Source organism: Agelaius tricolor, unplaced genomic scaffold, assembly GCF_023055355.1.
Source record: "Agelaius tricolor isolate 1412-34295 unplaced genomic scaffold, bAgeTri1.0.p SCAF_14, whole genome shotgun sequence".
NCBI lineage: Eukaryota > Metazoa > Chordata > Aves > Passeriformes > Icteridae > Agelaius > Agelaius tricolor.
In genome coordinates this window covers 5851542-5863642 of record NW_027269274.1, presented here as the reverse complement: position 1 = coordinate 5863642, position 12101 = coordinate 5851542, and the positions used below count along the sequence as shown (strand labels likewise).

Genomic DNA, 12101 nt, shown 5'->3' with positions numbered 1-12101 from the left:
CCCAGAGCTCCCAGCACAAAACCCCACAGGCTGCCCCTGCTCCCCTCCTTCCTCCTCCTGCTCCTTGCTGCTCCTCCTGGCCTCTGCCTGACCCCCACAGCTCATCAGGGCTCACTGCTCCTGCTTTCCAAGGCAATCCTTTTGCTGAGCTCTTTCCTTCCATGCTGTCCCCCTCTGGACTTGTCACCACTCTCCTGTTATCTGCACCCAGCATTTCTAACATATCCTAATCACTGGGGACCACTAGTTTTGCTCCCATGCCTGTGGCCCTGTTGGAGGGATGCACCACCAGGACAGCTCTCTCTGCTCCTTTCCTTCTCTTCCTGTCAAAGCAGCACTATAAACTCATAATCCTTACAGCCTGCAAATCCCACTGGACACAGTCTCTGCTCCCATCACCCTTCCAGCTGCTCACATGCTCTCACTGGTTTCTTCAGACAAACCAAACACTTCAGTCAGGCAGCCAAGAAACTCTTCTACCCACCACATCTGCTCCTCTGCCTCTTTTCTGGCAGTCATGGGAAGATTCCCTGACTCTGCATGCACAGCAGTTCTTACTCACTTCTCTCTCACCCCCACACCGCCTCTGCTTCCCTGCCTGGCTCCCCCTGTCCTTAAATCCTGCTCTGCCTTCTGCCCCACTTTACTTGCAGCTGCAGCTTGGGCCCCTCTGCAGCGACTCCCCTCAGCAGCAGTGAAATGCCATCTCTGTCTGTGATTCCAGATTTGTCTCCCCACAATCCCTGCCTGTCCCTCTGCCCCAGGAGTCTCAGATGAGAGCGTGACAATGTCCCTCCTCCTGCCAGGATTCATTGCAGCCATCTGCTCTCTATCGAGGTGCTTTTACTGCACCTCTGGCTGTGCCATCCCAGCAGCACAGACAGCGGCACAGGGGGGGCACTGGGAACTTCAACAAAGGCAAGAGGTAATGATTAGAGAGAGACTCTTGATTTGTCACAAGCCATCAGAGGCTCCTCTGACAGGGCTGATTTATATCCCCCTGCTTCAGATGGGACAGGGATTGCAGAGAGCAATGTGAAAATCCTGGCCAAGGCCAAGCAAGCCATAAACACTCGCAAGGCGCATGCTTGCCTCGGGAGCCTTTTTATCTCTTCAAGAGCCTGTGCCCCATGGTGCCTTTTATTGTCACTGCACATGGAACTGAGCCCAAAAGATCACTCTCAGAAAGAGCATCCCACAGAAAGGAATCCTGTTTCAACCCTCTGCTGTAGCAGGAAGTGGGGAGATTTTTCTCTTCTGTTTATTGTTATTTGCTGCATCAATCAGTGCCTCGCTGCACACTGCGAGGGGTCGGTTTTGTTGCTTGTTTCTTTTAGAAGTGAGGAATGGTTGTGCTGAGTTTTATACGTGAAAACAGCTCAAATTCCTCCCTGTGTCTGAACTGCAGTGTGTGGCACTGTCTGCTCACGATTTTGAAAGGAAATAATTGCCTCATACCTGCTTATAAACCACATTTGCACCCTTGCAGTGAGCCTGCAAAACTACCACAGCTCAGATTTTCTGCTGATTTTTGTCTTGTTCCAAGGTGAGGCAGGCTGCATAAAAAGGGACAGACCCAACCCCACACAGGCACACAACAAAACTGGCTTGCAGAATCCAAGCCCAGGGATACTCACAGCTTGCTCAGGTTTTCCAGGCCTGTAAAGGCTCCATTGGTATCTTCTATTGTGCCTGAGATGTCGTTGTGGTCCAGTTCCCTGGGGAGAGCACAAGAGAGAGCTCAGAATCAGCACCTGGGTCCCAATGCCACTGTTACAAAAAAATGGAGGGAAGCTATGTTCTTAGAAGGCTAATTTATTATTTTATGATCTATATTATATTAAAGAATACTGAGCCACATGAGAGCCTCCCATTTTCTCCTGACAGTTATCAGAAAATGCAGAGTCCTGCAGCAAAGCAGCACCAATCACTTCTCCTGCCCTGGAATGGTGCATTCCAGAGCTCTGGCTCACTCCTAGCTGAAATCCTCTGAGACAGCTACTTTTTACCAAGCAGGTTTCTGTCCTTTTCTAGTTCAGCACATCCAAAGAGGAGGAAAGTGAAAATAAAGTGCCAAAATTAAACTGAAACAAACAGCTGTCCTTAAATGCTACTACCATGAAATAAGAACACTTTGGGTATGCCAGTGTATATATTTGTCCATAGCTGAATCTTAGGAAGATGATTTGGTGTATTTTCTATAAAGCTGCATTTTTTCTGGCAATGAACTTGAAAACTCAACAAAGGGGAGTGCCAGCATCACTACACCAGCCTAACTCTGTATAACCATTTGAAAAAAAACCCAAGAGAATTCCTTTTTCAGAGTTAGCTTCTTTTGGCTTTCAAATTGACCATCAATTACAAGAGTCAAAGAGGTCTAAAGAAAAACAAGCACACAGAACAAACAGAGAGATCCACAAAAGCTGTTTAAACAGACTGTTTAGAAATCCTTCCCTCCCAGCTTTTAAATCCAGCTAGCAATGAATACCCAGCAACACAGACAGAAATTCATCATTTCCAATGTTAAGTAAAAAGAAAGAAACACTAAATAGGCTTTGTTGGTTTTGTTACATCACTCTGATTTAAAACCTGGCAAAACACAGCACCAAAGCAAACTTCACCATCCAGATAACCCCTGAGCCCTCAGGTACTCCTTTCACGCCTTTTGAAGATGATTATCAAAACGTTTCCAGATAAAAAAATATTAAGACCAAATAAAGAAAAACCAAGTCCCCCTGCATTTTGCAACACTCCAGACACAGGCAACACAGTGTGGATTCTGGACAGCACAAATACACAGTAACTCACAGGAAGGGAAAACAAATTTAAGAGAAGCCCAGTTTCAATATGGGAATGTTTTCCCTCAGCTGGCTCAGTCTTTGCTCCTTTCTCTGCTTTAGGGTGAACTAAAGATGTGAAGGGAGATGGCCAAAAGCCACAATTCCTGTTTCTCAGCTGGCTTAAGCCTGAGACCTGAATCTCACATCCCTGGAGAGCCCTGGCCTTAGCCAGCATCACTGTGGATGTCAGGGTGATCTGTGGGGCTGCTCTGTGCCAAAGGCATGGACAAAAACTCCATATCCCCGTGGGCTGTGGGCACACAGGATGCTGTGGTGGCCAAAGAGATGAGTCCAGGAGAATGCTTTGATGTGCTGGCATTTCCAGCACCATCCTAGTGGGACAGGAGCAAATCCATCCTCCTGGAGCTCAGTTTCTACATTTTCCCTAGGCTTGCCAAACCCATGTCCCTTGTTCTGTTTGTTTTTTAAGGGAAAATCCCTTCTCAGACATTTCTCCTCTTCAGTTTCACCACGGGCTACTGGTCTTTGGAGCAGCAAAGCCTTTCCCATGGCACAGACAGACAAGTGGGAACAGCCTGTAGGAGCTCTGACACACACTTTTATTAATTGACTGCCACACATTGTGCTTTCTTGAAAAAGGGAAAGAAAATGGTATTGCTTGTTCACCCAGTGGCAACTCAAAGGTTTAGTGTTAGAAAGGAGGAATAAAAAACCTTTTTAACAAATGAGTGAAAATAGAGAGAGGGAGAAAAAAAGAGTGGGGTATTTTGGCCCAGCTCTCTTTGTATCCCAACTCCTCTCCCAGCCCCTGTTGCCAATTTCCTATTCTTTCTGGCTGGCTGAGCCTGAATGCTCGCAGCCTTGTTAATCATTGTGCTCAGAGGTCTCCGGGCCTGACCTCTATTTGAATAGCTCCACATTTCAGCAGTTTCACACCCACCAAAGGCTCCCCAACAATAGCCCATAATTAAAGCATGCTCAGCTCTTTTTCACCAGGTGCAGGACCCAATAGGCCTTGCTCTTTATTAAATTAGAGCTCGCTCACACACTCCCTCTCCACCTCCCCCCCTCTGCCCTGGACATAAAAGAGGCTCCACATTCAGCGCAGAGCAAAGAGAAGGAGCAGCTTCCCTTCCCCTCCATTTTTCTTTGGAAACCTTTAGTTCCGGTCTTGACAGCTGCCTCAGAGAGGGCCCGTTCTCAATGCCCAGGGCCTGAAAGGCTTTGGCTTAACTTTAAAAAAAGCAAACAAAACCCAAACTCACTTTCCAGTCACTTCCTTCACTATGAACTTCAATAAAGAAAAGAGTAAGATGCAAAAAGTACTGTAGAGAGGGGACATTTTTCTGTTCCCATTTCCTTTTAATGACTCAGGCCACAATGGGCTTCTCAAGAGGAATAAAAGTATCAAAGTGTGTTTTTTTTCTTTGCAAGGAAGAACTAAATCAGTTTGCTGAACCCAAGCAGCCTGGGAACGTGTCTGGTGCTGTCACAAGGGCTGTGAGAACTCTGTGGTGAGCCAGATGAAGGTGCTGGGCCTGCAGCTCCCAGAGAGAGCAGGAGAGGAGACAGAACAAGGCTGCAGCCATGGAACTGCATCCCCCATCTTCTGATGCTCACCAGGCAAGCCCAGATGTGCTTCAGTCTCACACAGCTCTCGGTGTGCAATGGTACAATGCTACAGCCCTGTCACAGTCACATTCTCTGAAAAAATCCCTTTGCCCAGGATTCTTCTCCTGGGAAGCTGAGAAGCCTCAGAGGAAAAGGAAAACAATAACTATCTGATTTGCTTTGCTGTGTTTTGCTGCTTTAGAATGTGTTTAGACATTGTTTACCCACAGGTGACTGTTTCATTGGTTTCTGCTGTGAATTGTTTTGACTCAATGGCCAATTGGGGCCAAGCTGTGTTGGACCATGAGGAGAGAGTCACAAGTTTTCATTAGTATCTTTTTAACCTCCTGTCTATATCCTTTCTCTATTCTTTAGTACAGTTTAGTATAGTATTCTTTAATATAATATAGATCATAAAATAATAAACTAGCCTTCTAAGAACATGGAATCAGATTAATCATTCCTTCCTTCCCTCCTTGGGGGTCCCACAAACACAACACAACTGCACCCCACAGAGGCCACACTGATCTCTCATGGGCTCTACTGCTCCAAAAACCTTCCAAGCTGCTATCTGGACTAGGCAACCTCATTTCCAGTGTCATATTTCCAGGTATTTTATTGTGTCAGTGGTTTTAAAATAAAAGTCTGTGGTAAATGGCCCCAGCCAGCACTGGATGGATCACTTCTGCAATTCAGTACTAGGGCACATGAAACTTTGCCCTTGGCAACTTTTTGGTTTTTCAGGGTTTCCCACGAAAATCATAGCACAGAATGTTTCATGGGCCAAACTGAATTAAAAACTTCTGTTTACTTGCATGTTACCTGCAAAAGCTTCTTATTTCTATGACTGGACTTAAGGCTGGGTGAAGCTTCATGTGTTGTTACACTTCTGGTACAGTCAGATGCTAAGCCCAACCTCTACATTTCTTTGTTTTCAAATTGCTTTTTTTCTTAACATCATCTTACAATAATAATAATAATAATTTTATATTTATTCACAATTTTATATTAATATTCAGGTTTCTTTTTTAAAAAAGAAACAACACAAAAGTGATCAATAGCACATTTAAGAGGATATTCAAATTTCCAGTGTTGTCAGTAGAAGGAATCATTCCCTGCTCCTTCTGAGTGCAGAATGACCCAAAAGAAACCAAGCTTTTCTAAGAGTTTCAATTAAAATCAATGTGATAGCAGGAGAAATACTGCTATTAGCTGCAGGAATGAGACCTCAGGGATTTTTTGGTCAGCTGAGGTGGCTTCAGGAACCTGAAACTGCCAGACATGGGCACCCAAAGCATCTTCAAAGCAGAACCATGTGGCAGAACACAAACTGTGGAGGGAGGGAACATGGGTGTGGACTGACAAAAGCTGAGAGCAACTTACAGGACACGGAGGTTTTTGAGTCCCCTGAAAGCACCTTCTGCAATGTGGTTGATGGAATTGTGGCTCAGCCTCAGCACGTGCAGCCCCCCAAGGTCTGCCAGGCTTCCCTCATCCAGCCTGGTCAGGTTGTTGTAGGAGAGAATCCTGAAGGGAAAAAAAAAAAATGCAACAAACAGCTCTTGTCAATCCATCTGGTATTTTCCAAACTGCTCTGTGCCAAGCAGTGCCTGACTCCCAGAGCCACCTGACACGAGGTGATGCACTGGGGGGGTGAGGAAATAGGATTGATTGCAGGTATTGCCCCAAAACACCCATGGGGGACACCAAGGAGCAGGAGGCAGCTGGTACCAGCTCTGGGGCAATTTTCTGTGCAGGCTACAGAGAGAGGCTGCCCCAGGAGTGACTGAGAGCAGCAGCCCAGCACACAGACTCTGTCAGCTCCAGCAGGGAGAGCTCTCCTGCAGCTGGGTGAGGGTCTGGGAGCCTTGGCTGTGCTCAATCCCCTCTCCCTCTGAGGCTCACAGGAGCAGCAGGCCCTGCTGCCCACGCCCTGTGAGGTGCAGAGTGATGTCACACTGATGGATTCTGGAGCTCACACAGCCTCTTGGCAGAGTGCAGGCTGCTGTGCTCAGGAGGTGCCTTATCATTCTGCACTGGTGCACAGCCAGCCCCAGGCTCTGGGTGTGGGTGCCTGGGCTCCACCCCAGTGCAGAGCCAAAAGCATTTCACCACAAGGCAATTGAATGCTTCCTTTCACCCACAGAAAGGAGGTGTCTGCTGTAAACCAGCCACCTTTCCTTCCTCCCACTCCCCTTTGTCAAGGAGCACAGTTTGCCTTAAATCCTCTCCACTTACAAGAGGCTATTGGAGGGTTGGGGTTGGTTTTTTTTCCTTAGTTTTCCACCTATCTCTTCCCCTTGCCTGCATTATCTCTGGTCTGGGAGGTTTTTTTCCAGCACTGCTCCTGTTGCAGTTTGGAAGCTGGCAGGAAGGCAGCTGCTTTTCTCTCCCAGCAAGGTGTGGATGAGGCTTTGGAGATGTGACACTGAGGGCAAGCCTTGGGATCTGCTGCAGCCACCCCACACACTGTGCAACCACCTTCTATCCAGAATAAAGCCCTGCTTTACTGTGGAAGGCCAGCCTGGATTCTCAAATGAGAACAGCAGCAGGCACCAGATTTTCAAAACCACCTCCTTGGTGACCTGGGAGTGCCACTCGCTTCAAAAGATGTGAGGGTTTGGGCTGCTCAACTTTTGAAAAAGTGAAACAGCTTTGAGCAAGCACTGAAATTCTTCACTGTACAGACAAGAAAAAAAAAATCACGGAGTTCCAAACCTCTAAATTCCTCTTCTAGCACTGCCTGTTAATGAGTCTGCTTAAAAATGTGTCTAGGGCTTGCATGAAATTCACTGCAAAGCCAAAACCAAAGTCCAAACAGACACATACTCCAGAGCACTGAGAGTGTCATTTACTTGGCAAGGGGGCTGTCTATCTTTTAGCTGTGTGAGTGGGCAGAGGGCAAGCTCTTTTAAAAAATTCAGCAAAGATTAATGAGTTTGAAGGTATGGGACAACATACTTTCACTCCTAAAGAAGCTATAGTGTTAGTTATGAAGAACTGGCATCTGGTCAAAATTATGTCCTCACCTGCTATTAAAGAATTTGGCTTAAAAAAAAAAGTTGTTCAAAAGTAATCTTAAACCTGGCTGAGAAAATAAATAGTTCCTTTTGATTCCACACACAGGGGTTCCTGCCACAACTGGTGAAGGCATGTTCCCCCTGTTTGTTTGGATTTCACCCCAAGATGGACAGACAGCAGCAGGACGTGGTGACTCTCAATGGTGTCACACATGCAAAGTTTCAGGAGCTACTGCACCTGGCAGTGGCTTCTTCAGCTCTCCAGGGCTCTGCTTCCTGCCCCAGGCCCAATTTGCAAAACATCAGGTTTCCCCCCTCAGCTCAGCAGTGTGGGTGATCTGGTTGAGGGAAGATCTCTGCTGCTTCACCAAGCTTGGCATCTCTACCAGTGAGAAATCACTGGCATGAATCAATGGCAACGTTTGTCTACACAGCCCTTCCAGCCTGGTGAGAAGCAGATTTTGAGCACCATGCCAGAATTGGTGCAGAATGGGGTTAACCAGAACCCTGTTGTGCAACTGGAGCTGCTGCTGCCAGCCTGTTCTGGATCAGGTACCTCTAACACACTTCACTCCCCCTGACCAAGTTACAGGTAAAAAGGAAAGGAAAGACCCAGCAGCCAAGTCACCATTTACCTCTGATGAAATCCTCTGCTCCCACTGTGGTTTTTCCATGATGCTGATGCTCCAGCACCTGACTGGTGAATACAATCAGCCCTTTTTCATGCTCAGAACAAGGCAAGAGCTTTCTCTCCTTGTCAGCTCTTACATCAGCCCAGAGCCTTGGGTTCACATTTTGTCCCAGCAACTGAATGAGATAACTCCTCCTTCAGATGATCAACACCCTCCTTAGAAGACTGAAATTCATTCCCTGTACAGCCACAGTGTTTTCAGGTAACTGAAACCCAGCAGATTTAGCAACAGGGGAGGTGAGCAAGGATCTTTCAATCAGGAATGAAACCACCAACAAAGTACACGAGTCAGTCTGGATGTGCCCATGGCTTCCTTTCCTCACCCTGGCATTTCAGCACAGATCTCTCCTACAGGAGTTTCAGTTTGATATCTGATGGCTCCCTGCAGCAGCTTTACCCTGAAGGCAGCACCTGAGAGAGCCTGCAGGACTTTGCAGGGCTGTGCTAACTCCCACACAATCACTTTCCCCATCTCAGCCATGGCCTCAAACTGCAGCACAATCCTGCCTGTCAGGCCAGGCACACCCCAGTGCCTCACACCACCTCACACCACCAGGCATCTTCCAAACCTACCCCATCCTGCACCCAGTTTCTGCAATTACTGCTTCTAAGACAGGACAGCTCACCATTAGAACTGCTTGTTGGGTGAGATCCTAATCCATACCTGAGAAAAAGGACTCAGCATGACAAGCAACCTCCAAACTAAACCTTGAGGGTTTGCAAGACAGAGTCATATAGAGAAGACAAGCTCAGCTCTCCCTAAAAGAGTTCTGCCATTAGCCCTGGGAGGTGCAGGTGGGCCTGACCCACCCCATCCAACCCAGGCTGGAATAAAGCTCAGCACAGGCACCAAATATTTGGTTCTATGCAGTGCAGTGATCTGCATTTGGCTGTTCCAAGGATTCAGCTGTGAGTGCCTTGATGTCCCCTTTTTTTGATGCTTCAGATTTTAACAGACCAAAGGCAGAGCACAGTTCCAATTCTGATCTGCTGCCTTGAAGATCTCTTCATTAACACTGCCTTAATCTAGCAAAATATCATGTGAGGATCTGAATTGTGCAAGGCATGGGCAGTTCTGCAGCAATTTGAAAAATTAGGTAATTCAACAATCACGTGTGTATTGAATTAAAACAAAAAATAAAGTACTTCCTTGCACCCCCAAAGAATAACCACCATCTGAACAAATAATTTGGGTTCAAGAGAAAACCACAGGGCTAGCATGTTAATTCTTAACATAAAGAAATTACATGTGTCATGTGTATCCATCTCTGAGCCCACAGCCCAAAGGTTCAGGACTCACAGCTGGGTGGGCAGATACCAACCTCCAGTGTGAGAGCAGAGTGAGGCCTCTGGCAGCAGGAAGCTGCTTTTTGGTGGATAGGAGACTCCCTGACAATGTTTAACATTTCCTGCACCAAGCAGAATGAATTCCATCTACACTGACCAAGTGTCAAGTTGATCAAAGTAAAAAGCAAAGCTTTGCACAGTCCCACGAGGGGATGGCAGCACCTTCTGTAAATACTGCCAGCATCCCTGTTGGCTCTTCAGAAAGGCATTAAGAAGTGCCACAGATCCACAAGACACCCTTGTGGGGCTGCCCTTCATTTGCCAGGCTGCATCCCCAGCACCTCAGGAGAGCAAAGCCCATGTATTTACTTTTCAACAACTGAACCTCACAGGAAGGATAAAGTGTAAACAGGAGCAACAAGGAGAACTGCCTTGAAAGGGCCAAATCTCTGCTGGTTGAAAGCATGGTTGTTCTTTGTAAATACAGAGGATAAAGCAAAGCTTCCTTCAGGCTGTACAGTTATTATATGGCAAGTTACAAGTCTTGTAACTCACTAGCTAAAAACATTGGCAAGCCACAGCTCACAAACTCTCCAGGTCTTTTGGCACTGTGCACTTTTAGTGGGTTCTAGCCTTTGTTTTTGGTACAAATGTGTTTTAACCAGGTGCTCTGAAGGTCATAACATCATAAATAACAAGGGCATCACTTAGGAGCCTGCAGTTCCTGCATTTCTACAGATTGATAGAGTGGGAGCTCTAAGTCTTGAGAAAATTCCTTACTCCCCGCTCTCCTGCCAGCATTACACAACACCACAGAAACCAACTCACAGCTCATGCAGCTTCTGGCAGAAGCTCCAGCCATCGGGGTTGATGCGGGATATGGAGTTGTTGCTGAGGTGGAGCTGGTGCAGAGAGGAGAGGCCATAGAGAGAGCCACTGTTCACTTCTGTCAGGCTGTTGTATTCCAGGTGCCTGTGGAGAAAAACCAGAAGGAATTTTGACAGATAAGCAGCACTGGTCAAATGCTGGAAGCATTTCCAAAAAGAACTGGGATTTTAGCCATTCCTACACACCTTTCCACATACCCAGGTGGACACATGCATGTGTGGGCATTTCTTGTCAAACAAAGCTAGAAATTCAAGGACAACACAAGGGAAATCCCCACAAGGAGATGTGACTACAGAGAGAAGCTCCACTGCAAGTAAACTGGGCTTAAAGCATCCCATTCAAGTTTGTATTTGCAGAATCTCAGCTGTGTGACAGCAGCACCCAGAAACCTGCTGCCTTCACCACCTGGGACCTCACAAACACACCTGGAAGCCACGGGTGCTGGAAGCTTCAGGTATTTCTCTGCAATGACTAATCAATTTATTTTCTGGGATGGAAAGAAAGCATCATCAAGAATGGCCAGCTTGGTTTCTAGGTATCCCATGAGGTGGAATGATGCTGTCTGCAGCAAAGAGTTTCCATTTATCAGCCAAAACAAATTTGCAGAAGCCAGATATTTAAAGACCAATTGAGATAAATGCTGAACATTCAAACTGTCAAACTTTCCAAGGAATAGTGCCACAGCTTAAAAAACAGTGCTGTTTTTATTGAACACCTGCTGAAGCAGTGAGGTTTTGCAAACTGTGGGTCAGCTAAAGAGAAGCTGCTGTATCGAATTTGTAGGCACCCCAACGAGGGGGGAGAATGATGTATCTGACTCCATCTTATCAGAAGGCTGATTAATTACTTTATTACACTATATCATTCTATACTATATTACACTATTTTACATTGCTGCCAACCACTCAACTCTGCACACAACTGTAGGGAATCTTGTGACTGTCAGCTGACAGTCCCGACACACACACGCTCATAAATAAACCACCATTACTTTAGATAAAAAATCTCCATATTGCATTCTACTTTTACACAAACACAGGCACAGCAAATAAAATAAGAATTGCGTTTTCTTTCTCTGAGGTTCAGAGAATGTGAATCTCAGAAATATTCTTGAGAAAAATTACGCCTTGCTTTTCTCTGTGAAGAGAGAAGTGGCAATGCCACTGCAGCAGCTCTGGGCGTGCAGGACAGAGAAAGGAGCACAAGAAGCAGCACGGGTCATTGCTAAAATACAGAGAAGGATGTGACAGCACCAACTTACAGAACTTGCATTTTGGCCAGGCCCCAGAAGGCCCCATCAGTCAGTTTGCTGATGTTGTTGCGCTGCAGTTTCAGCACTTCCAGGCTGTCCAGCCCCTGGAACGTCAGCCCTTCAATCAGGCGGAGGCGATTGCGGTTCAGCTCCCTGAAATCACCAAGGCCATACAAGTTGGTTAAAGCCCAGCCCTTTCTCAGCCAGTCATGTGTGCAGCACACAATGGGGGCAGCAATGCCAACAGCTCCTGTGTCAGTGGTTCCCAGGAGACAGCAGAACAGCACCGGAAACCTTCAATCCCAGAGCTATCCAGGGAAGGCAGCTGGGTGTGATCTCCTAAACAAACTCACCCTGGGACAGGCTTTCACTACAGAGAAATTACACAGTGCAGCAATTCCTCTTCATCCCTCCTCTCTCTGCATTTCTTTTCAACCATTGATCCTTCTCATCAATTCCCACTCTCCATCCTCCCTCAAGCACAGACACCATTTGAACCAAAACACTGGCATTATTTCCTTTACAATCTATTGTTTTTATAGGACTTGTAA

The 12101-nt window shown here is 46.6% G+C and overlaps 1 protein-coding gene across 1 annotated transcript in view; it reads right to left on the bottom strand.

The window, feature by feature from the left end:
* Positions 1–12101, bottom strand: part of LRIG1 (leucine rich repeats and immunoglobulin like domains 1) — a 94479-nt gene that overhangs the window by 20802 nt on the left and 61576 nt on the right. The window contains 4 exon segments of the mRNA XM_071439384.1: positions 1638–1718; positions 5796–5939; positions 10239–10382; positions 11560–11703. Coding sequence (XP_071295485.1) covers positions 1638–1718; positions 5796–5939; positions 10239–10382; positions 11560–11703 — 513 coding nt within the window.